This window comes from Topomyia yanbarensis, chromosome 3 (genome assembly GCF_030247195.1).
Source record: "Topomyia yanbarensis strain Yona2022 chromosome 3, ASM3024719v1, whole genome shotgun sequence".
NCBI lineage: Eukaryota > Metazoa > Arthropoda > Insecta > Diptera > Culicidae > Topomyia > Topomyia yanbarensis.
In genome coordinates, this window is record NC_080672.1 from 415,012,269 (window position 1) to 415,036,860 (window position 24,592).

The 24,592-nt window shown below is 37.8% G+C and overlaps 1 protein-coding gene across 7 annotated transcripts in view; it reads right to left on the reverse strand.

Moving 5' to 3' along the window:
• Positions 1–24,592, reverse strand: part of LOC131690754 (lysophospholipid acyltransferase 6) — a 143,567-nt gene that overhangs the window by 21,300 nt on the left and 97,675 nt on the right. For 2 of the 7 annotated variants that reach the window (XM_058976733.1, XM_058976727.1), the window contains exon 2: positions 20,737–20,888. The exons of 4 other annotated variants lie outside the window; for them this stretch is intronic. In XM_058976733.1, coding sequence (XP_058832716.1) covers positions 20,737–20,805 — 69 coding nt within the window. In that variant the 5' untranslated portion in view covers positions 20,806–20,888. Of the gene's footprint in view, positions 1–20,736; positions 21,012–24,592 lie in introns of all 7 variants that reach the window. One more of the 7 variants, XM_058976732.1, reaches the window with a different exon arrangement.

A 24,592-nucleotide genomic window follows, 5' to 3' on the forward strand; every position in this document is an offset into this window, starting at 1 on the left:
CGCCTCGACAGCTGGGCTGTTTGTCGACAAGGCTTACTGTCAGATACACAATTTGGCATCCGCAAAGTTCTTGCGTTGCTCTCAACAGAAACTAAAATGACCTAACAAAGAGAAGATGGATTCATTTTTTTGGACATTAAGGGGGCTTGTGATTCAGTTTATATGAATTCTTTCTGAGAAGCTTCACCAACATAGTCTTTCACCGATTTTAAACAACTTTTTGCTAAACTTGAAGTCTGATAAACACATGCATTTTTTATAGTGATTTATCGACATAAAAGGATGATTTATTTTTCAAATTTTCTAAGTAACAATATCAGTCGTTATTTATCCAATTCGAAAAAATACCATCACATTCAGTGATCTGGATTGTGCAAGCACTTTAAAACAATGAACATTTTTTCCAGGACAATATGTGCAAACGACTGAATCTTCTTTACTAGTACTATTATTTACTACAAAAAATCTAGAACTGAGTCACTCTTGAACTTGTGCTTCGGTCATTATTTGACTCAAAATTAATTTAACTAATCGATCTAATCTGAGTTTACTGTACTGAATACTCTGTATTCAAAACATAGTTGTTGATGTGTTTCAAATGGTGCAACAACAATGGTGACATATACCAGGTTCAAAGTTCGAAACAAATCCCACGTTGCTGAATGTGCACTCAGTAATAGGATCGGTATACAATACAAATGCTTGCTAACCTGTGATAAAAATAAAAACCATTCACTGGGGTGGTCATGCTTTAACATAACTCAACCTCCTCATCCGCCAAAATGTCCAGCTAACCCCCACCTTTAAGTAAGCACAAACCCAGTTAAGTCCGCCCGTGTTTTAGAAATACCTGCAGAAGCATGTTATCAGATGTCTTAGTGATAAAATCGCATCACGTATAATCGAAATATGAAACGTTTGTGTCATTAGGTTCATTAACTAAGGAACCTACAAACTAGCCCAACGCACATACAAGCAGAAATATATTTTTCCCCAACGCTAACTCACAAGCAGTACACACACGTCGCACCCTGCAGTGTGTTGAAGTTAATTCAAATCTACCCTACCCACCCACTTTGCAAATCATCTTGTGTACACGACTAGAATCATACCAAACATTAATGCAAATGTTTAACCTCACCTTTCTGACAGTTCAGAGAGCTTGTTTACTTGAACTTTTCAGATTCCACCCAGAACAAAAGACTTGGTTCGAATTGCTTTTAAATTCTAACACTATGTAAACAAGCACTATGTAAACAAGCAACGTATTTTCCCGAGCATTTTTACTGCGATGACGTCATCTTGCGATGTCCCATAGCATTTCTATACTCGTTCGTTTCAAATAGAGCGCATGATAAGCTTTACAAACAGTAAAGAAACGGGTGCAAATTTGAACACAGTTAACGGTATTTTACCACTTATTATATCGTTCGGACGTTATAGTCATGATGTTGCTCGTTTGACAGACGAGCGACGGATGATTCAAACGGACATGCGGCCCCTCTTTTTATAACTTAAGATGCCTCATCTTCCATATTGACGGCTCTGGCTAAACACCGAGCGGTCTGAGTTTTACGGGCAACTGCAATGATGCTGCTACTGTAACGGCATCAAAAAGCAAAGTGATGAGTTTTTTTCTCTGGACCATTCCTTTTTACGTGCGTCGCAGTTAATATTTGACGACATTAGCTAGCAACGCCAACTTACTCGGTCGAGTAGTACGGACCAATCATGGTACAGATAATTACTGCTTGCATTGAATCCATTATTTCCGTTATTTGCACTAATTTTACACTATAAGGAATTAGTTACAACAGCAGATATTCACGTCTAAAACATCGAGTAAAAGTTCGGTCGAAAATTTTAAAACGGGGCCCCTGTATTGAAACGTTAGAAGAATTCTACTTCAAAAACCACAGTAATCCTACCAAGCATTCCAATGTAACGCCATGTATATTTGGCACGAACTAGTTTTCTGGAAACCCAAAGAGTTTTATGAATGCATGGTTCATTATTCATAATTTCAGGAACTCGGTCACGGTTTTCGTAAATCGTTCAGTGCACGAAATCATGATTTTTTTCATGCGTTTATGAACGGGTCTTTTTTTCGTGCGCGAAAAATATTAATGAGTCCTTGAGAGTAGGTAGTCTTGAAATTATTTTTTTTTTATTTAGCGGATAGTGTCAATTACTCGAGAAAATTAGAAGATTTTTTATGTCACTAGCCGTGTATTGTTCGATAATCCTGTAATTTTTACATTTCTTACAAAAGAAATGTATAGGATTCGCTCAAACTTGTTCTCTCTTATTTATCAGCAAAAAATTATCTTTATACGTCTACCAAATAATCTGGTATTGTCGTAAATGTAAGAAAAATGTAATTAAATGTTAATATCACAGTTCGAAGCTGTTCATCTATCCCACTGACTGAAAGACGGTATTATCGGATCACATGGTCCAGTAGTTCTTCGCATTTTTTTAACACAATCTGGTAATTTGGCATTTGAGCTGCTCCTTGGTACATTGAATATTCCTCCGGGTATTCGACCTACTAAATTATCACACTAAATGAAGTTTTTCCATCAGCAAAGAACGGTAACCGAAACTACACCAAAAAGGCATCCTTTTCCGCGTACACCTATCATAACCAGTGAGCCAGTCCTTCACTGACGCGAACTTACCGGATGAAAAGTGGATTAAAAAATTACTTTTCACCATGACTGTTTGTTCTAGTTTATGACTGTAGGTGCAAAAGTGCAACAAAGAACCCTCGAAGTGGAACGAACGTGATGTACTATCACGGTGGAAAAGAAATGGTACGTCAGTCGGGAGGAATAAAACTGTTCAAATGTGCGGCGAAGGGTGTTGGATGCTATGATTTGGTTAGCGAAACGTTCAGGTTTAGTGCTCAACTTTGTTGGTAGTTTGGCAGTTGCTGCGTCACGCTCATATAAAGTGGGAAGTGCTGCGAAATTTAACGAGCTTACGAGAAAAAGCTGGTGCTCTCACAGTAAAACATTTCACTGTCGACGAGGCAGAGAAAATTGTTTTGACTTCCGAATAAATAATACCACGGACAGACATTAAGTTCCTGCTTCGAGGATCAAAGTACTAATCCTGCGAGTGGTTGGAATAAAGTTTGCACGGTGGTTCGTAAAAATAATTGATGTTGTATCAGACCTAGTAAACAGTTGCCTAGAATATAACCTCACACATTAAAATGCTCCCAGTTTCACTATAAAATGTTAGGTATTACGCGTCTATCAAGTGACTAGAAAAAATACGCGTTCTAGCGAGTAATCGTATATGTACCTGCTCGCACAGTACCTCGAATGCGAAGCAAGGTGAACCACAAGTTACGTACGTTCCATCGTGCGACATTATTTTGTTTTAGTGTAATTAGCCACAAATGACTGTTAGTTTATGCTGACCATGACATTGACCGTGACATACCATAGAGAATGTTTATGTGACTTGTCGTTTGTGAAGACGAATCAAATGTAAACCCAAATATTTATGTCCTAACATGACACGCAATAACAAAAAACGACATATTCAATCGAACAATGAATCGTACGATTTTCCATACAAAGGCAAACTAAGTCGTTTTGTTGCTTCTGATTAATTTAACACGCCTTCTTTTCGAACGTACGACTAGGAGATTTTATTAGCAAATAAAAACAAACAAGCAACCTGCTGTGACAGACCGTGGAGCGGCTGATAGGTGGCGTGATCCGTTTACACAAGGGGTGATTCACTTATTTCAAACCGATTCAACAGGGTGGCGCACTATTTCATTAATTATAATCAGTAACAATTTACTTGATTCGTCCCCAATCAACAGGGGTGGAAATGTTAAATTCCCTCGTTTAACCCCCCGGCAGTATAGTCATTATCTACGTTCAACTGACCGCCTGGAGCTCTAAGATGATTTCGCTAGAATTTCATAACGATCAGAAATCAGTGCAAAACGCGACCTCCTTAGGGTTAACCGAGGTAAAACTTTTTACCAAGTGTCACCCTTCATTATCTGAGGCAATGCGTTGAACAGAGTATAGAAGACGCAGTTCTCCGTAATAGGTCAAACTAGATAAAATGTCAATAATAGAATAAATGCAAACATGTGCTCAACACCCTACCCCTTTGTTCGCAGCACACGCAATCGGAAAGCACCCAGAACTGGCCCCATCTGTTAGTTCATGAAATGCGGAGGTGCGATAAACTTCTAGCTATCCCAGCACCTCCCAATCAGCCTCTAGTCTATACTTATATTTACATTTGGCGGATTTATTATTTTATCGCCCCGTTCAAGTTATTACTATATTTGTAAATAACCGCGAAACAAGCAGCTGGGTGATACAAGCGTAAAATACCGCACCTGGTGATGGTAGTATGTTGGTACGTATCTACGTACCTGCACATTGTAAATGTTGCTATTCACAGATACTAATCTAGTTCATTTGAAATTACAATCCATAAAGTTTGCTACGCAAGAATGGTTGATTATTCATCGCTCCTTCCCACTTTGTCGCTGATTGTTGCAATTCATTCAAATAATAAAACATATTGTATTTTTTGGTTTTTGTTGTCGTATTTATTTTTCATCCGAATAAAAACATATCACGATTGCCCCCATATATCACAATTATTCATACCCCAATTAACTACGTGATACAATTTATGGATGACCTTGTTATATTCGGCACAAACAGTCATGCGAATGAGTGACAGTGGAGGTTATCTGTATGAACTGGCAGTCGAGATTTTGTGATTGAATCCAATTTGCTTTGGGCAAGATAAACAATTGTTCAACTGCTGTGATGTTTGTTGTTACTGAATTTGGTTAAAATTTTGTTCCGTAGCGGATTTACTCATTTAAAGAAACCGTTTGTATTTATAGTGATTTATTTTAATTGAAATTTGATTGTCGCATCAGATTCTTTTCAAAGTCTCCATGGAAATCATTTTACAAATATAACTTCAAGCTCCTTTGACATATTTATTCTTCCATTTCGCATGAGCATAATGACTATATAACTCATAGTTTGACCAGAACAAGCGAAATTGCACAGAGAATCAACGAATGGATTTTGCCATATTTATTCTTCAATTTTATAGAATAATTCAAACCCACCAAATGGTACCAACACACCACATTTCGATACGAGTTCTTATCGGAAACGCAACTCACACACCTACTCTATATGAATAATTTATTACGCATCACTGTAGAAGCATGTGTACAGCCCTTTTCCCATAATGAATTCGCAGAATCCTAATTTATTCACTTATACTCGATTGTATAATAATGTAGGGGAGTGTCCCCAGTTGTGGGCCACCCACCATTTTTGACGTGTACGTTTTGCTAGCGCTATGAAATATCTTAAAGTAAGCTAGTTTTTGATTGCTCACCGAACCGGAAAACATCTACACTGAAGTTTTTTATGCGGGGGATACGTACCGCATAAAAAACGGCATAAAAAAACCGCATAACTTTGAAAATCCGCATAAAAAAGCGCATAAGTTTGAAAATCCGTATAAAAATACAAGGTGTGAAATATTTTTCAATATTAAGAGCCATACCCTAGTAACAAATGAGGTTTTATCGCCCTTACCACTACGGAAACTGAAGCGAGAGCGACTCGAGGTCCGATGACTTTTGAAGGATTCCCCGCGGGTCCGAAGAATACCATCCGCCAATCCGACCTACTAGGCTGAGGCGCTAATTTGTTTCGCTGATCTCCCGTTTGTCCGAAAGTTGCAAGTTTTGCTCTTCTCTCCCGGTCACCATCTACGCCTTCTGTCCCCTGTCCTTGATTCAACTGCTTCTACACCGATTTTGGAAATAACCCCCCCTCTGAATATTTTCACTAAGCATAAGTCTCCGATAAAAATCAAATTTGTATTCCGTATTCCTAGTTTTAAGATAGTTGTAATTTTACCTCGTTGTTAAAACTATTGTCCCCCATCTTGTAAATAGAATTGTATCCCTAGTTTTAAAACATCGGTGAAATTTTTCATAAATATTTTTCCTCCTTTTGTGTACCAATCTATATTGTTAGTTTTAAGATAACTAGTCGGTGTTAAGTCAGACCGGACCAAATCGCAAAACATCAAAAAATGAGTTAATGATAGCACTGGATAAAGAGTTTATTCATCTACATTCCACTTTTACCAGATTTGAAATATGAAACAATAAACAAGAATTATGGTAAAAATTATTTTCCAATTATAATGTAAAGGATGCTGCGATTCAAACTTTAAACGCGTTTTTCTCGAAATCAATGCACTGTCACTTAGTCCGGTTTGACCTAACACCGACCAACTTTAAACAGTTCCTAAAAAACTATTACTATTGAATTCCTTGTTTTAAAATTTTTCATAAAAAAAATCTTCTGCCCCCTCTCTTGTATTTATATAGAATCTTATTTCTAGTCTTAAGATAGTTGTAAAATTTTTCTCTTTTATAAAAAAATATTTCAACATTGTAACCTCCTAGTTTTAAAATATCCAAAATGTAAAAACAAAAGAATTTTGCACCGCCAAGCTAACGCATTTGTGCCTATCAAATAAACGAAATGAATAAAAAATGAGGTTTTACGGTAGTTTTATAGCCACCAATAAAACTTAGATTGCACTTGTAGCAAGCTATAAAACTTCAATTGTTACTTGGGTAGTACTCAAGGAACAGCAAGGATTTGAGGTAAGAAAGTTTAGAAAAGCGTGGAGTAGGGTATTATGAGCAAGCTTTGCGTTACCCGGCTACTTAACTCTTTGTCTTCTGCAACGCAGGAGTCAGGATCTTTTGGCATTAAATGCGAATCACCTGAGTGTGCGGTATGTCCGGACAAGCGTAAAGTCAAAGTAACTCCCCGGAATCGCAGGACTGACCTCGGCATTTAACCGACCAGCATCGAAATAACACATTTCGAGAGAAATTTCAACGCCGGGAATTTTGTCCGTCGGAGTAGACTAGGCCCACCGCCGGGGACTAGTTCCAGTAGATCGGGAAGTAGCACCGGCAAATGGTTGTCGGGGCGCCTGTCAACTGGAAGTCACCCTCCACCCAGAATCGCAGGACCGACCTCGGCATCTGCCCGGGTAGTATCGGTTTCGGAAGGTCTTCCACAGCCGGGGAACTCTTCGTCGGAGTAGGAAAGATCCACCGTCGGGGACTATTCCGAGTAGTCCGTAGCGAATCGCCGGCTTGAATCGTCGGGGCATTGTTGAACTGGCCGCAATCCTCCACCCGGAATCGCTGGACTGACCTCGGCATTCTGCCGGACTGCATCGAAGGAAGAATATCGCGTCCGTCACCGGTTGCGGGAGACATTTTTTCGTGGGGGAACGCCGAGTAGCACCGAACGCGACAAACCACCAGTACAGTGTCGTCGGGGCACCAGTGAACCGGAAGCCACCCTCCAATCGGAACCGCTGGATCGACCACGGCATCCAACTGGTCAATGTAGAGAGGAGGGCATGTAGAATATCATGCCGTGCAGGACTGATATGGCAGTTATGAGACCAGCGAAATCTAGCACGACCAGCTAGACCTGGAATCAAGTGAAGTGCATTAGCACGCCTACCCCCCCAAGAGGTAGTCATTTCTAATGGAATCCGGGGGTCAGGCAAATGTCGGATTTCTTGGGGGAGTTCAGAGTTATCTTCCCTGTTCAGAGTCCCTCACTCTGGCACACGATGGACGAAATCGGTAATATGGTCTAACTACTGAATGTGTGCTGGGTCTACGTTTTACCACCAAGTAAAAAAATACACGCACATAGAGATTTTTTTCCGATCTCGCCGAACTGAGTCGAATGGTATAAAATATTCGACCCTGCGGGCCTCGGCTAAAAAGTCAAATTTCCTGCCGATTACATAACCTTTATTATGAGAAAGGTAAAAAGGTTTTCAGTCACTTTCTGTTTTTATTTTATAGTAATTAATAATCTAAAATAAAAATATGACCATTTTATGTCTTTTGTTTGCGCATGTGCATTAACGAGGATCTATCTTTCGATAAAATTCGCTTCAGGTGATGCCCTAAAAATTAAAAGGAGGCTGCATAAAAAGAATCGAATAACTTTGAAAATCCGCGCAAAAAATCGCATAGTTTTGAAAATCTGCATAAAAACCGCATAACTTTGAAAATCCGCATAAAAAAGTCGCATAAAAAACCGCATAAATAAAAACCGCACAAAAAAGACTTCAATGTATTGGCATTCTTGATACTGAACACAGTGTTAAACAATCAGCCGCAAAGTGATTTTTTGAATTACAACAGTAGGCGTCCCTGAGTTGAAGGTCTTTTCGTGCCGAAGGCCGAGGTTGACTAAAAGGACTTAAAAAAATTAGCCACGGTCGGAGAATTATGAGCTTTGCCCTTTCACTGGTTAGCGAATCTATATGGAAATGGATATATATTGCTTCGCAGACGACCGTAGGATTGGAGTTATGGGCATGTCCCAGGTTCAGCTTTTGTGATCCGCTGTTGGTGATTATAATACAGCGTGTTTAGGCTTTTCCGGATGTTGTACAAAAATGGCGAAGGACAACATTTCGGGTTCTCTGAAAGATAAATTAATTTCCAGTATAAACGTACATCACATGATTACAGTTGTGTTGTGGAAATACACAATAAATACTTCTGTTGTAGCAATCTACCGTGATTTGGTTTGTTTCACGGAATCGTTCGCGTTGTAGTAATCCACATATAGAGGATCAGTCACCAGGTGACTAACGGATTGTTACTTAAATATCTATCCTCGATCGTACTTGTCGGAAGCAAACGAGCGCAGTTCTCTGATCTAGACATACTCCGTCGACTGTATTAAGAAGAGGCACGCCACAATTCTGCAATCAAGTAGGGGAACTGGGGGCAAGTCCGACACCGTGGGTAAGCCCGACACCCCACGACTTTTCCCAGATATCAAATTTTGAATCATACAATAATAACAGGATTATCAATAATAATATCATTAGTACGATTATTTTGAGCATTTCGGGACACACAGATGCCATATAGATTCATCCAACGTCACAAAATAAACAAAACATGCGAAAACAAAGTTGATGCGCACTTGGATGTTATTTTTAGTTGAAACACTTTAAGGTTTTAACAGCACAAAGGCTGTTAAATCACCAGTATTTTTGCCGCACATTCTAATCTACTCTTCATATCATTCTTTATCTGCGTTGAGGATAAGTTTGAGTATTCCAACACTGTTTATTGAGCATTTTAAAAAATGTGCACTGTTGGGGTAAGACCGACAGTTTTAGGAGGGGTAAGATCGACACGCTCTTTATTTATGGTTGAGTTCATTTTTGATTCAATGAGAACGACTGGAAGTTGTTTATGGTATTCTACTTTTATAACATCATGTTAATATTTGAAATATACGGAAGCTCTAGTATTTGCATTTATTCCTTGTCAGTATTATAGTTTTATTATAAAACGAAAGGAAAAAGGATAATCTAATATGAGATTCCAAAATGATATTAAATAACAATTTCCATCGACTGCCAGATTGTTGATCAACAGAGTTCCGAAAAATCATAACACGAATCGGATAGCTTACTACAAAAGCGTATGTTACTTCTAAGTGAATGAATCTTAGTAACAGGGGATATATTCTTCTTTCAGAACGGATCTTACTTCTTAGAATGGCTTCACAAGCGCTAATAAAGCTTGAAAAGATTAAGAGGGAAAATCTTTACCATAATACACACCAAGTGTTGAACATTATTTATTCACACCTTCCTCTTTTCCTCTTGCTACGCGATGAAATTCTAGAAAGTATGCATTTGTATCACACATACTCATATACACATAGTTACACTTTATCGCACATACACAACACATTTTTAATGAAAAAATTGGACAAAAAGAAAGCTAACAAGGGTGATGCTCGTGCCACTTCAAGGTGTCGGTCTTACCCGCAGCGTTTTTAAAATGTTATTTTTCTCCATTTTTTGGCAACCAATAATTTTTAATGAATCCAATTTTTTGAAACGCCTAAAAAATTATATCTTGTTAAGAACTATGGAAACAAGTATTACGCACAGAATATACAATTTTTGGAGCTTTTTGGTATTTTAGAAAAATGATTGCGCTTAAGGTGTCGGACTTGCCCCCAGTTCCCCTATGTGAAGTTTCTTTAACCCATTTGACTTGTCCGGATACTTGTTTTCAGCTCATTCCGATCACCTTGTGTATTATTGCTTCAATTTGGTCAGGCGCTTTCGACTTTCAGAAAGACAACACAACCCACATCCACAGCATTATTTGCCCTCTAGTTATCTCCAACATATCATTCTTCGTTTGATGAATTTTTGCATGGTTCAGTTACCAGTATGTCTAACGTTTGGAACCGGTGACGCTGCACAATTTTGTACTAATTTTACCCTCACAATTCGGTCCTTTGAAGGTCATTGTGGAGACTGTATGCGTCGACGAGAACGTGAATATCCAAGTTTCTCTAAGTGTTCATCAGAATATTTCTCCGTGTAAAATATCATACCTCATTCCTCAAGCTGAGGCCAGATTGAGTTACTTTTAGTCCTTGCCGTAAATGGTTGAGTGGAATCCTTAGATTCGAATTGCATCTTCATCGTACAGGTCACTAATCGACCACGACCATCTCCAACTTAATACACACATGTTGCAGTTCTACTGGAAATAGGATGATTTGTGCTGACTCACAGTGGCACGACGAGTGACAAAACCCCCAAAATCAATGTATTGTAATTCTTTTGTAAATATTTATTTTTAATTTTTCTCTTAGTTTAAATAAAAGTATCTCAAATTGTTTTGATGGTAATGCAAGTGAGGGCGTATCCGGCGGGAGATGCTAAACGGGCTGACATTGCTTTAGACTAAGCTAATTTATATGTTTATTTGCTTCTAGGGAATCAATCCACGGGAATAAAGTGTTCGTGGGGAGGACGCATGGTCTTCTCTGAATGGAGTGATGACATCAGTCAAGTATGTGGGTTGACAATTGACCATTCGCGAGAGTGATCGAAGGCCAGTTATCAATTTTCCTCAGTCATATCAAAACGAAAAAAATTTCATATTCCTGTGGCAAAAAGGTCGATATTGTTTAGTTGTGACCCCAGCTCTTTTCCACTTTTGTTTTTTTCTTTTCGAGATTTTTTGTTGCTTTTTCTTTCGATGGTTTGTCTTCTGTAGCAATAACGTCTGAATTAACTGTATATTCTATATCTTCGCTCAGAACTGTGAATGTAGTTGATAGATTCTAATAGCTTTGGTACCTTCTCAGATTTGATGATGCCGAATATGTCGTCGACGTATCTCCATGCACAGTCGCGTCAGTTTCAGGTAACACCGTACCTTGTTCTTCCATCCGTTGTTGTTGCTTTGTTAAAGAAATTATTCCAGAAGATAGATGGACTCTTTTACTAGGACGCTTCGAAATAATGCTGTGCTTGTTGGCGTGGCTTGGAATTCTTCTACCAACCGTTTGACTAATTTCTCAGTTGGTGCTCCAACGGCTGAAACAATCTATCTCATCTCATTTCTTGGTTTATGTAGGTAATTCTGGGGAGTACGAATTTTGGTACTCAAATTTTACTGATTAATGCTACTTGGACTGGTTTACATTCCTTGATGATTTTGTCTACTCGTTTCATCATATCTGGGAGTGTGTTCAAAATCTTCTTGATCTGTAAGGCCCGTTACTGAGACATTTTTCTATTTTTTATTTTCACCATTCCACCAAGACGCTCTAAATAGAGAAACTATTTCTCGAAATATGCATATTTTTCGTGCTCTACAGTAATGTAGCCCCTGAAAGCCTTAAAAAACTCAGAAAATTTTAATGCAGTGAACGAATAAATATGGGACACACTTTCCTAATAGACTAATAGTTTATCGACGATAAATGTTCTCATTGGATTTTGAAACAGAATATTTTCAACGTTTCAAATCGTTTTTTGAGCGCGAATTATTTTCGATGCACTACACGAAATCATTAGAATTTTACATTATTTGATAGAAGATATGTGCAGCAATTTTGCAATAAATTCCATAAAATGTGAGAGTAACTTAAATAATGTTTTTTGTAAAAAAAAGTAATTATCTACGCCATGATTGATCGGTGCTGCCAGTATACATACCAGCTCCAAATAACTTCTGCTGTGTATCGACCCACATATCGGTCTTTTTTAGGGCCGCACAATACAATAAACAAAGAAAGTTTTTTGATTGGAATCTCTTAGACTTCATTTCACAATTTAAGCTTACTAAAAATCTGTATTAATTAATTGGAGCAGAGTGTGTACCATAGCCGCGATCGGTCGACTGTTTTTGAGCTCCTCGCTAGTCGGTCCAAAATCGTAGTTTTTCGGTACGGATTATCAAACAAAAGTGTTTTTAAATACGAAGAACGACTCGGTGAACAGTTTTCGTAAATCGGAAGTGGAATTCAGTGATTTTTTTGGAGTTTTTATCCCGGCGTAAAGTGATTCAAATCCACACAGCATTAGTGTCAAAAGTGCTCCCCCGCAATACGGGCCGTCTATTCCCGATGCGGGGAAGAAAAAAGTGTTTTAACAACGTAAATAATAATAGTGGAGATCAAAAACTCGCAAAAAGTGTTTTTTCCCAGTGATAAATCTTTCCCAAAAAGTGAAAATTTTTCGGCGTCACTTGTTGAAAAAAAGTGGCGATTCCATATTATCACCGCGTCACCCGTAGCTATCGCCCGATAGGTGTCGCACCAATTTCTTAGTTCCACATTCGGAAACCTGCCGGTCAGTTTTCCTTTTTCTTCCGACATTTTCCAAACCTTTTACGGGTCAGGACCACGTGCGTGGCCAGTGGAGTCTTCTGTATCTGCTGCATGCATACTGTTGTTGATAAATTGCGCTGTACTTGCAAACGTGAGCAAGAGAAAGGATTGCTCGGGCTGTTTGATGCGTGAGAAAGAAGCTGGAGATTTTGAGGATATCTGGAGAAGGTTTGGAATGGGACGAAAAATGGATAAGCAAGTATCAGTCACTCGCGTAAGTAGGAAATGAGGAAGGAAATAGAAAAACTGGTATATTTTTCTACAGACATTCTAATTTATATATACAAAGATCAAATAAATACACTAAATACGCGTCGATTTCTTACCTCATGTAAGGAATCGAAAGTCTTATTGTAATGTTATAATCCATTTGATACAAACATTACAGTAAGGCGGGGCTGGTTGATGGAACGATGACCTCGGAACATGTCTGGCGCTGTACACGAAATGGGTAATCGGAAAGTCAATTGAGCTAACACCTACCTAAATCCTTGAACCAAGTTATTTGCATGGATATGTTAAAATACATGCAAACATCTTTTTTTTGTAAATCACTACCAGTTAGTGGGAGTTAGGATGGTTAACACACACACACACACACACACACACACACTAAAAATCTGTATTAATTAATTCTTTTCCGTAGCACTCGGTAAATGTACTGCACAGATAATAATTTCTTACGTGCCACGTACTGCTCGTAATATATCTCCAAAAGATCTACTGTCTCGCGAATCCCCTCCTTCTGGCTCACCAAAGTTTTATTACGATGCCTTACCATTAATTTCAGTTGGTTGCGAAACCCGCTATTAAAAATGCCCCAGGCAAGGGAGCTATGAACAAACCACAATGTCTTCTAATGAACCACACTACCGGGTGCAAAAATATTAGGTTCGCATACAGTACCGAACTCTTACTCGCTCGGTACGAGTTTACAGTGAACATTGCAGATACCGCACCAGCTCTGTTTTTATGTTTGGTTTTATTTTGTTCCACTCGCACAAACGATTCCTTTTCAAAACTTTTTCGCATAATTTGGTTGGCGAAACTGTATCATGTGCGACATGAGAGTATGAGACCGCGTAATGTAATTATTCACCTCTGAAACAGAATTTCTATTCTTTGATGGGGGAATCTTTGATCGTTTGCTAACAGGAAAGAGGAAAATCAAAGTCTTTGTTCTTTATGTTAGGAGCGATTCAAAACAGTGTCCGTCCCAGAATGGGCAATTCGAAGAGACGGTGTCCTGTCAACTATATTCAGCCCAATCACGAGGCTGTAGATGTCGTAACCTTGGTAAGATGGCGTGCCAAATAAACAACCAAAATAACCCCAAAAATGTTAAAGGTATTAGGTACATAGATGAAATGATACAAATATAAATGATTCAAGTGATTTTCTTCATTTGCTTTTTAACAGTTATTCTATCCTAACAGGATCTTTAAGGTGTCACAAGTGCTGGCCTGACAGATTTTCATACCATCTCTTAATTAATGGGCTATCAAGCCCTGTGAACCCTACAAATCCTCCGGTCCTGATAATATTCTTCTAATATTCCTTCCTTAGATCCAGCCTTGGGAATGCGCCAATAAGCTGGAGAAAAGTTATCCCGACTACAATTCTGCCTGATTTGTGATAAAAACTAGCTCAAGTTGCACAACCGCTTACGACAAACAAAACCCAAACATTTCTAATATACTTATTCAAAAATATTTATAATTTAACACTGGTTTGCAAGAGCTTTAGTACCGATAAATACCGATTTTTTATTCAAAGTTATACATATATTGTATGAAAACTATCTAACAACAACACTGGCATGACTTAGAATAAAAGTTAGACTAAAGTCAAACCTTTGCCGTATTGGTTAAAATAGAACGGTTTTATGTAATTTTCGTACGCTGAAGTCGTTTTTGATATTAAAACACATTAAAAATAAACATGTACTATTTATTAGGGTGTCTCAAAAATGTCGATTTAATCGAAATTATTCTTAAAATTTTGTATATTAATTTTCGTGCGCTAAATCGTTTTTGCCTTTCTCATATAGAAAGGTTATGCAATCACTCTGAAAAACGTCAACCTAATTCCGGCCCGGAGGGCCGAGTGTCATATCCCATTCGACTCAGTTCGTCGAGATCGGAAAAAGTCTGTATGTGTGTGTGTATGTATGTATGTGTGTGTATGTGTGTGTATGTGTGTGTATGTATGTGCGTATGTGTCAAATAATGTCACTCATTTTTCTCAGAGATGGCTGGACCGATTTGCTTAGTCTCAAATGAAAGGTGCAACCTTCCCATCGGCTGCTATTGAATTTTGGATCGATCGGAATTCTGGTTCCGGAATTACGGGTTTCAGAGTGCGGCCACACAGAAATTTCTCATATAAACTATAGGAAAAATTAAAAATGGAATTTTTATTTTTGATGCTAAATGTGTTCAATGTGCATGAAACGTCGAGATTTGATGCAAACTCGAAAAAAAAATTTGACTGCGATTCACTTTTTTGGATTTTGGCACATTTTTGCCTTTCTCATATAGAAAGGTTATGCAATCACTCTGAAAAACGTCAACCTAATCCCGGCCAAATTTTTTTTTCGACTCGTTTAGGGTTTCTGGATTTTAACAGGGGCGTAGTTGATGGTTTACAGAGAGGGGTTACACCCCCCCTCTACTGTTCGCGCCCCTCCTTTAAAAATCTCCTTAAATCACCCCTCAAACCACCACCCCATCCAGCCCTCATACCCCTCCCTTTCAACCCCATCATCTTTAAACCACCACTATATCACAAAGCATACCAATTTAAGCTGGGGAGTCGTTCGTTCATGGGACTTTCGCCCTCTTCACATACCCAGCCCCGCATGACAAAATGAGTTAGCAAGCAGATAACATTGATCTAATGCTGATTAGGCTAATGGAGTATGATATTTTTTTGTTTCAAGTGTTTCACCGTCGACACGTAGCTCATCAAGTTCGTGGCTGGCATGCCATTGTGTATAAGTGCAAAGTGTACTAAGAATGCAATGGACATTTCCACGATTATGTTGAACATAAAAAGCCTCCGTGCCATAGTTTAGAGAAATGAGAAAGGCACAATTGCACCGCTAGGTGGATATATAATATAAAAAACCTGTTTTAGTTTTTTATATTAACCCTCGTTAAAAAAACTTTCATTGTAGATTAGGGTGGCTAAAAATAACTATTTTGTTGTTGGCTCTTAATTTTTGTACGCTGAATTCCTTTTTTAGTTATTAAAATATTGGAATTTAACTTTACCACTTATTAGGGTGGCTCAAAAATAAGCGTTTTGTCTTTTATATTGATTTTTTCAATAGTAATTACGTTAATCTGAATTTACTTTTCATGTTGAAACGAATTGATTTACATCTCATTATGGTGCTTCAGAAATAATTATTTATTTTTTACGGATCGACTAATTTTAGAACGTTAAATTCATTATAGGGTTACCTAATACAAAAACTACATTGTCATTAATTTTTAAAACAAATTGTAAGCGTCTTAGTAGAATGTATAATTACAGGATGATTAACATTTTTTCACAGATGTGTTTTTAAGTTACTTCCATTACATAAAATATAAATCAAAACCCTCTTTTTCGCATATATGATTCATTTAAAAATGGCCCTATTTTATTTGGGTACTATAGAAATTCTGATCAAAATGGGTTAACCAAATGACTAGAATCCAATTGTGTTCACTAAATTTTACAGTTATTATGTTAGTTATCAAGAAATAGTTCTAGAAACATTTGATGACATATTTCAATAGGTTAAAAATATTTACAGAATTTTAAATATTCTGAATACCGTCATCATCTAAAAAACTTACTTTTAATTCGGTTTTTCTCTCTTGATCACTCTCGTACATCGTGCTCTAAATGCTAGTTGAAAGTTGTGCATGTATTCGTGTCATTATTCTAACCTTAAAGTGATCATTCAAATTTAATATTAGTAATAACCAAGCATCTCCATTCAGTTTTTAACATTGACTGCTTATTGCAAGTTTTCGCAAAACTAGCACAGACTCATTTTAAAGAGAAAATTAAAAGCTTACGTATGGGTATAATGTGATCGCGGGCATTAACGGGGGTCATTGTTGTTATCGCATTAGGAGTTCGAATTGAATTAAAGTTCATGACAAACAGTTATCTAAACAGTAACTAAACCAACTAGTGACCTATTTTTGGTGATTTTACGATGTAAATTAATCACTTGGATAATTTTGATAAAGTAATGCATTGCATAAAATCAACTGTTTCTTTGAAAAAAGAAAATAATCGGATGTAATTCCTATGATCAAATTATGCAAAACACATTTGAAGTATGCCCTTCAAAAAACTGTCAAGATTCATTTTACGTTTAAACCACCTAAAACCGCGCAAAAATGTCTCTGATAGCTCAGCTAATACGAGAACAATACTAGCGAGAATATCGCGTAACCTTCATGTATGGACTTAGATTTGATTTTTGCAATGCTAAAAAGTCGAAAGATCACAGTACATTCGGAAGAAATGAAAGCAACTATAGCAGTCAATAGAGACTGTCCTTAGCTAGGTGTGTTATTATCCCCCATCTGATCCACTGGTCGTGAATAGTGGAACCTCTTCTCATCGTGTTACCAGATTGTTGAATATGCTGATAATACAGTCCTGATTGTGAGGTGGAAACATAAATCTGTATTGAGTGATCGGATGCAATTAGTCCAAAACTAACTCCTGAATGACCTGGTGCTTCAAAGAGCAACTCAACCTGCCGTTTTCCGACAGGAGAAAAATGAAATTGATTCCCGCAACTCTCAGTGGAACTGCAATCAACGACGCTGAGGAAGCGAAACGCCTAGAGGTCAACCTACACAAAAACTGCACTGAATTAAGCTGTTAATATGGTAACAACAGCACTCTGGACGTGCAGTAAACTCTTCGCAAAAATCTTGGGTTTCAAACCGAGGGTAGCTTATTGGTCCTACATGACCATCACTGGACCACAATGAACTAATTGGTGCAAAGTTAGACAAAAGACTGTCCCAACAAAACTAGCTTATGTTCAGAGGCTAGTCTGGTTCACTGTCACAGACGCTATGAAACCAACACCCACTGCAGCGTTAGGTTCTCTATAAGCCAATTCTAATTTTTTGATGTTCGAGTCGCTCTAGGTTCGCTCTAATGTTTACAAAATCCAAATAAAATGACAATTTCGAGCGAATCTATAGCGACTTTGATCTAAAACCAAAAACTGCATAAGCATCATTCAAGATACAAATGGGAGCCAAAAAACTAATGATATATTAAACCTACGTATAATCACTAGAGTGGCTCGCGGTTGCATGGGAAAACTTCAAAATGATTTAAACTAGCGGGCACACCACTTTTTGAGTTCCTTTTGTGGTCCCAAATGCCTGTTTTTGGTTTTTGGTAGCGGTTGGTTGCTTCCCGGGTTTGCGCATTACGTTCAAAGTTTGCATGGGATTTTACATGGGGAAATCAATTATTTTGCATTTTAATTAATAAAGATTCCTATTTCACTGATAATGAAAAACCAGCTACATAAAACTATAATTCAAACCAAGTTAACAAGTTTGTCGAAGACCGTAACTAGCTACGAGTTTTCAAAAAATAGTTACAACGATTTTAAAACTTATGGTAAAATCCAAATGCAGAAATTGATTAGTTTTTCCAACACTGCCGGTGCACCACCGACATCGACAATAAAAACTTAGATAAATGAGAATATATTCATCGCAGAGACTTGGTATCTTTGAATGAAATGTTCAGAATGAATTTCTGAATAAAATAGACGTAGTCAGAAAATGAAAAGAAGCGGGGGTGGGGGGGGGGGGGTCTTGTGTACTCCCCAGTCTTTTTAGATTTTTTTTTTGTATAAGACAAAGAATCATTACGTCCTTGTAAAAGTCAACGACTGAACTTTCTTAATATTTTGAGAGACCTAAATATGAATCATCCTACAATCTTTGTTGTGGAAAAAAACATTTACAATATTTAGGATTTACACCTACAAATTTATGTTATTTTTGCTTGATGCAAAAACTAACTCTGGTCTGGAAATCGCGTTGGGTTCTAACCTGAAGTATATTGCTGGTCCACCAAGATCACCTCTGTTTTGCGTGAACCTAACTTAATTTCATCAAAAAACGCTTGTTTGAAGTAACTATCCTGGTTTCGTTCCTAGATTCTCAAACGAAAACTTCAAAAAAAAAAACAATTCCGAGACTTCAAGGAATCTAAGGATATGCATTTTTTTTTAAATTCTGACTCTGAACGGCTAAGAAATAGGGTTTTAAAATATGTAAAACTTATAAACCGTTGTACCATTTTAAATGAGATAACAGTAGAGCCCTTAAATAGTAGCACTCAAACACGTAAGATTAATTTTTAATTCGACGGTACAAACCTGCGTTGAAGATGTGCTCCTTATGTTATACTAAACTATCTAAAAAGGGAACTGGGGAGTACACAAGCCTCCCCCTCCCTCTTCTTTTCATTTTCTGACTACGTCTGTGTTATTCAGCAATTCATTCTGAACATTTCATTCAAAGGTACCAAGTCTCTGCGATGAATATATACTCATTTGTTCAAGTTTAAAGTATCGGTGTCGTGGTGTACTGACAGTGTTGGAGGAAATAATTAATTTCTGCATTTGGATTGAACCCTAAGTTTTAAAATCGTTGTAACTATTTTTTGAGAACTCGTAGCTAGTTACCGGTTTCGACAAAGTTGTTAAACAAGGTTTGAATTATCGTTTTATAAACCTGGTTTTTCATATTGACTGAAATAGCGATCTTTATTAACGTAAAAATAATTGATTTCCCCATATAAAATCCCATACAAACTTTAAACGCAATGCGCAAACCCGGGAAGCAACCGACCGCTCCCAAACTTTTCACAGGCATTTGGGACCACAAAAGGAACTCAAAAAGTGCTGTGCTGAAAAATGTCATTTTCGAGCCACTCTAATAATCACAGGTCTATTTACTGTACATTGTCCTGTCAAGTATCACCTTATGATAACATTTATTAACTTTTTAACTATTCCCGAAAGCTTCGGAAGGCATCTAGTCAAGCGATGTATGGCATATCTGTTCCAAGCGAATCTATTACATCAATAATGTAGTACCCGCCTAGTACGACACATGTGGACAAGCAAACAGCCCGCTTCCGACGACCATGGATTTGGGCAATTTGTAACATACATAGAAAATAGGGGCGTCCACAAAAGATAACCTGAATAGTTGTAGAATTGGCAAAGTTTCCTATGGCAGGCAACAAATATTCTCCATTGCAATAATCGTGATCGGCATAAAAGCACATTAAATTCTGATGATTCAAGAAAGAAATCATCTGTCCAGATTATCTAGTTGACTCATCCATCGTTTCCAGCCTAGCCTCTTGTTTGATATAGTTATGTATTCATCACTTCAATTACATCAAGTGCATATTTTGCAACTGTTTCAAATCAATCCATTTCACCGGGGGGTTATCAGTTGTCATACGATGCAGATTAGGTTTCTTTGTTGTGATTTGAGTTCTGCCACTATCGCTGACCAATCTAATAATGCATTTGTTGATGTTTTTCGTTGCAAAGGTGTTCAACCTTAGAATTCTGGTTTACCGACTACGCTAGCCGTACCTTTGCTGCGTAGTTAATCATTCTCACATTAATAAAATTCACCAGAATTATGTGAAAATATTCCAAAAGCACAAAAGTAACAACGAGAGGATCTCTTTTTTTACTTGCCATTCCATTGCTTAACATTCGAAAAAAAAATGTTAAATAAGCATCCTACTGAAAATATTCTGCAGTAGTATTCAATGATGGTAGGCTACCTAGTAAGTTTTGATTACTGTTTTTTAATTCAAACACACTACAAGCTAAATGTTATAAACTTACATATTTGATTAGTCCGATATCGACAAGGTAACCGCGTAGCTTCTGCTGAATGTCCAGTAGGTAATCCATTGCGAGAATCGCTGCAGCTGCATCACACTTCCAGCATGAACAATAAACGGATTTGCTTTTGTTCTCACGTAGCCACTTGGGTACTTTATCAAAAAAAAACAACAGCAAATTTTTCAAACAATACTCAACGCCGAACGAAATCACAAATGTTCCAGCTCATTACACGCGGGCATAATCAATGTGGGTGAACTCATCGCCAAACCGGCCTGTTCCGTATCGTATCACAGATTGATTAGGGAGGCACGCGATCAGGTGCCGTCAGTGGAATTGGTTGGTCCCCTATCGGGACGGTGTACACACATTGGAAAATATGAGCGATTAGTGGCGGGAATAAACAGAAGCTGATAATGGACAACCACCATCAGGGATGGCCAGCGGAGCTAATTATATAATTTAATGGGGGTTCGAGAGACCTGATTTGCATCGTTGAAAATTACATCGGATGGGGCAGTGTTAATGCTTCCGCTGCGGCACATTTGTGCTGGATCCGAACGTATTGATAACAAACATCATCATGCAGAATGTATATTGATGAGACGAAATACAGTGGAACATAAACCAAACACTAATTAGCAAAAAAACAATATTATTTTGAATGTCTTCCAGCGAACTGCTCTTGCAACAGCAAGGCATCCTGTGATTAAATTTTGTGCTTGAACTAATAGTGGGTGCACAGAATGTGGGGGATTTTTTCAGATCTTGGCATTTTCTTTTTTGACATTATTCACCACACCGGTGTAGTCGGTGCTCCACTCATTCAAACTTGAGTGTAATAAGTATATTTTTTATACACGTCACAGGTGTAGCACCTGGTAAAAAAAGTAAAACGTAATTAAACATAAACTGATATCTGCTATATGTTTGGATGTCGTTATGTCATAAACTAAATTATATCCCGCGAGGAACGAACGAAACAAGTATTACCCCATCATTAAAGACTGAATATCATAATTCATGCTAATACATTATATAATTGAGCATAACAAACAAAGTCCAACAGAGAAGCAAAAATATAAGTCGTAAAGCTTTATATCACTACAATGGCATTACACCATGGTTTTTCTCTTGGGGATGAAAAACCACAAACGCAACAGTTTCCCGTACAGCAGTTCAAGGGTATCCAGAACACAGCATGGTTGTATTGTGGTGCTGACTACAAACGACTTTTAGCTGGCTTTTGATGACAGTTGATAAGTCGCCAGAAGGGTTTGGTGTCCACAGGGAAAATTGGAGATTCAAATTGGAATTCCTCGAACGAGCTGGTTTGCCAAAAAAAAACCGGTAACCCCATGTTTTGTCTTCATGCTGTGTTCAATTGTACCAGATTGTGAACCGAGTCGAGCGAAGCCCTCCCAATCTTGTTAGTGCGGTGAGATGGTGGTGAACAAGCAAGCAACGAGATTGTTCATATTTTCTACGAAAACTTGTCATAAAGTGATGTTCTGAAAAGTTGTTCGTCAGTAACAATCTATCTCTGGATGAAGTTTTTGCGAACTTTGCGGTAATTAATTGTGTTATCGTAATCTATAGGACAAAAGCGCCTGTGTTTTTACAGCTTACTCACACAAGAGACAATCGGCCAATTTGTCATGTTTTTCTCAAAACTAATCTATTGCCAAATCCGAGCCCTACGTGATGTGTTTATAGCTGTACATCACTTCAACCAATTGTGATCCGAAGGGGCCAACAATGCGACAGAAACGCCGGATCAGTTTCGAGATATAATGCCATGTGACAATTGGAGTCAACAAATCTGTTTTTGTATCCTTCCTACATTATTGATTGATGTCTTATCCTAGAGCCGTGCTAGCATATTACGCACATAGGCCCTGAAAAGGCTTCAAACCAATCCATTTTCCTCGATAGAAAGATAAGAACAAAGATGAATTTATTTTTTATAATTTATAAGGCACCTTCACTTTAATCCGATTCTCGTTTTTTAAGGGTATGGTTTTACGATTTTATCGATATACAATCGTGATACGCTAGTTGAACATTTTTAACTGCTGGAGTATTATCGAACTAAAAGCATCTATGATATGAACAGGCGTATTTACACCACACATAGTTTTTTACCTTTGCCAGTTGTTTCAATTAGCGAATCAAATTCGTTAGTTAGACAGGGGCGGTGGTCCAATCAGCGAATCACGACTGTAGTGACGTGAATAATACCTCTCCACAGCTGCAAAAAAGGACCGATATTTGAGGATACTGAGACTGTTTATTGGAGAACGATGAAATTAAATATTTAACAAATCGAAAAAACTCTCCTTTCTGGTGTGTATTTTCTGCCTGCTATCCACGCTAAAACATGTAAACTTTCTTTGTTTCCCATATCAATCCATTTTATTCTGCCCAAATCCGAAAATTCGTGCCACCGAACTCATCGCGCTTCTTCTCTCCCAGTCTCCCGCGGTAGTCTTTTTTATATCAATAGAAACAGTATTATCGAGACACGTTTCGACAATTTACCCCCTGCTTCGTGGCTTGGCGGGTGGCTGGTCCAATATTTTCTTTCCCCATTCAATTTTGCTTGGTTAGGGGCCGTTTGCTGCCTGTAGTTTGCTGTTTCGTATACATAATTCAAGATCTTCCACCCCCCTCCCCACTAACACCTGTTAATGTATATAAACAAATTGACATACGTTCATCCGGTGTAATTTTGGCTGGAAATAGTCAAGGAAATCAGCTTCGAATTGGATCAACTGTAGAAAATGCACCACGGTCAGGTCCGTTGGATGACCACACGTCCCCATCTTTCCGGCTCGTGCTTGCCGGCCCACAACACAGTGACTTGGCATTTAATAAAAGGCGGCCTAAATTCAAAATGTTGTCGTATCGGTTAGAGGGTTTTATGTTATTTTGGTATTTTTGATATTATAACCTAATAAAAATATAACTATTTACTATTCAATAAAGTGGCTCAACGATAACTATTTTGTCGCAACTGCTCATATTTTGTGGTAAATTGTGTACACTGAATTCGTTTATGATATTTAGGTATATCAGAAATAATGTATACGACATATTAGGGTGACTCATAAATAAGTGCCATTGTTATAACGGTTCCTAAGATTTTTTAAAAAGTAATTTTAATACATTGTATTTATGTTTGATATTAGGAAAAAATGATTTCCATTTCAATAGGGCGGTTAAAAATGATTATTTTGAATGATCCGTTCAAATAATACAAATATTTTTTTCAAAACTTTGGAAGATTTCATTCATTTTTGGTATAAATTGGTAGAAAATTAACTTCGCTAATCGCTGGGCTTGGGTGATGAGCCTAATGGGCGCGTACTCTTGCTTGGTCGATAAGAGTGGGAGATCTGAGTGAGTGCTGGTTCATTGATCTCTGAATCTCAGGACTAATAATCATTCGATCGAGTGTTTTGGCAGACTGCTGATATGGATGTTTCTACTTTCAAATGAGGGAACATACGTCGCTCTGGCTCGTGAAGATGGCGAGTAACACTCGTCTATGACGAATCGGATTCGCTGTTTTCAGAAACAGAGATGACAATCTCTTATGGATGGTACCTTCTCTTAAACATACTGTTCAGTAGACCTCTCCACATTTTGAAAAAGTTTTGAAATATACATGGGTCAGCTCAAATTTTTGTTCTAGGTGTGAATTTAAGAACTTTCGCCAAAAATGGCTTAATTAGGACATGATTTAGAGGTGTCTCCAATCAAAAATCGTGTTTTTGCTATGTATCCATGGGAAGATCACTTACACTCTGATTTGATAGGCCCTACATGCCCACATATCATCAAAGGTTGTTCT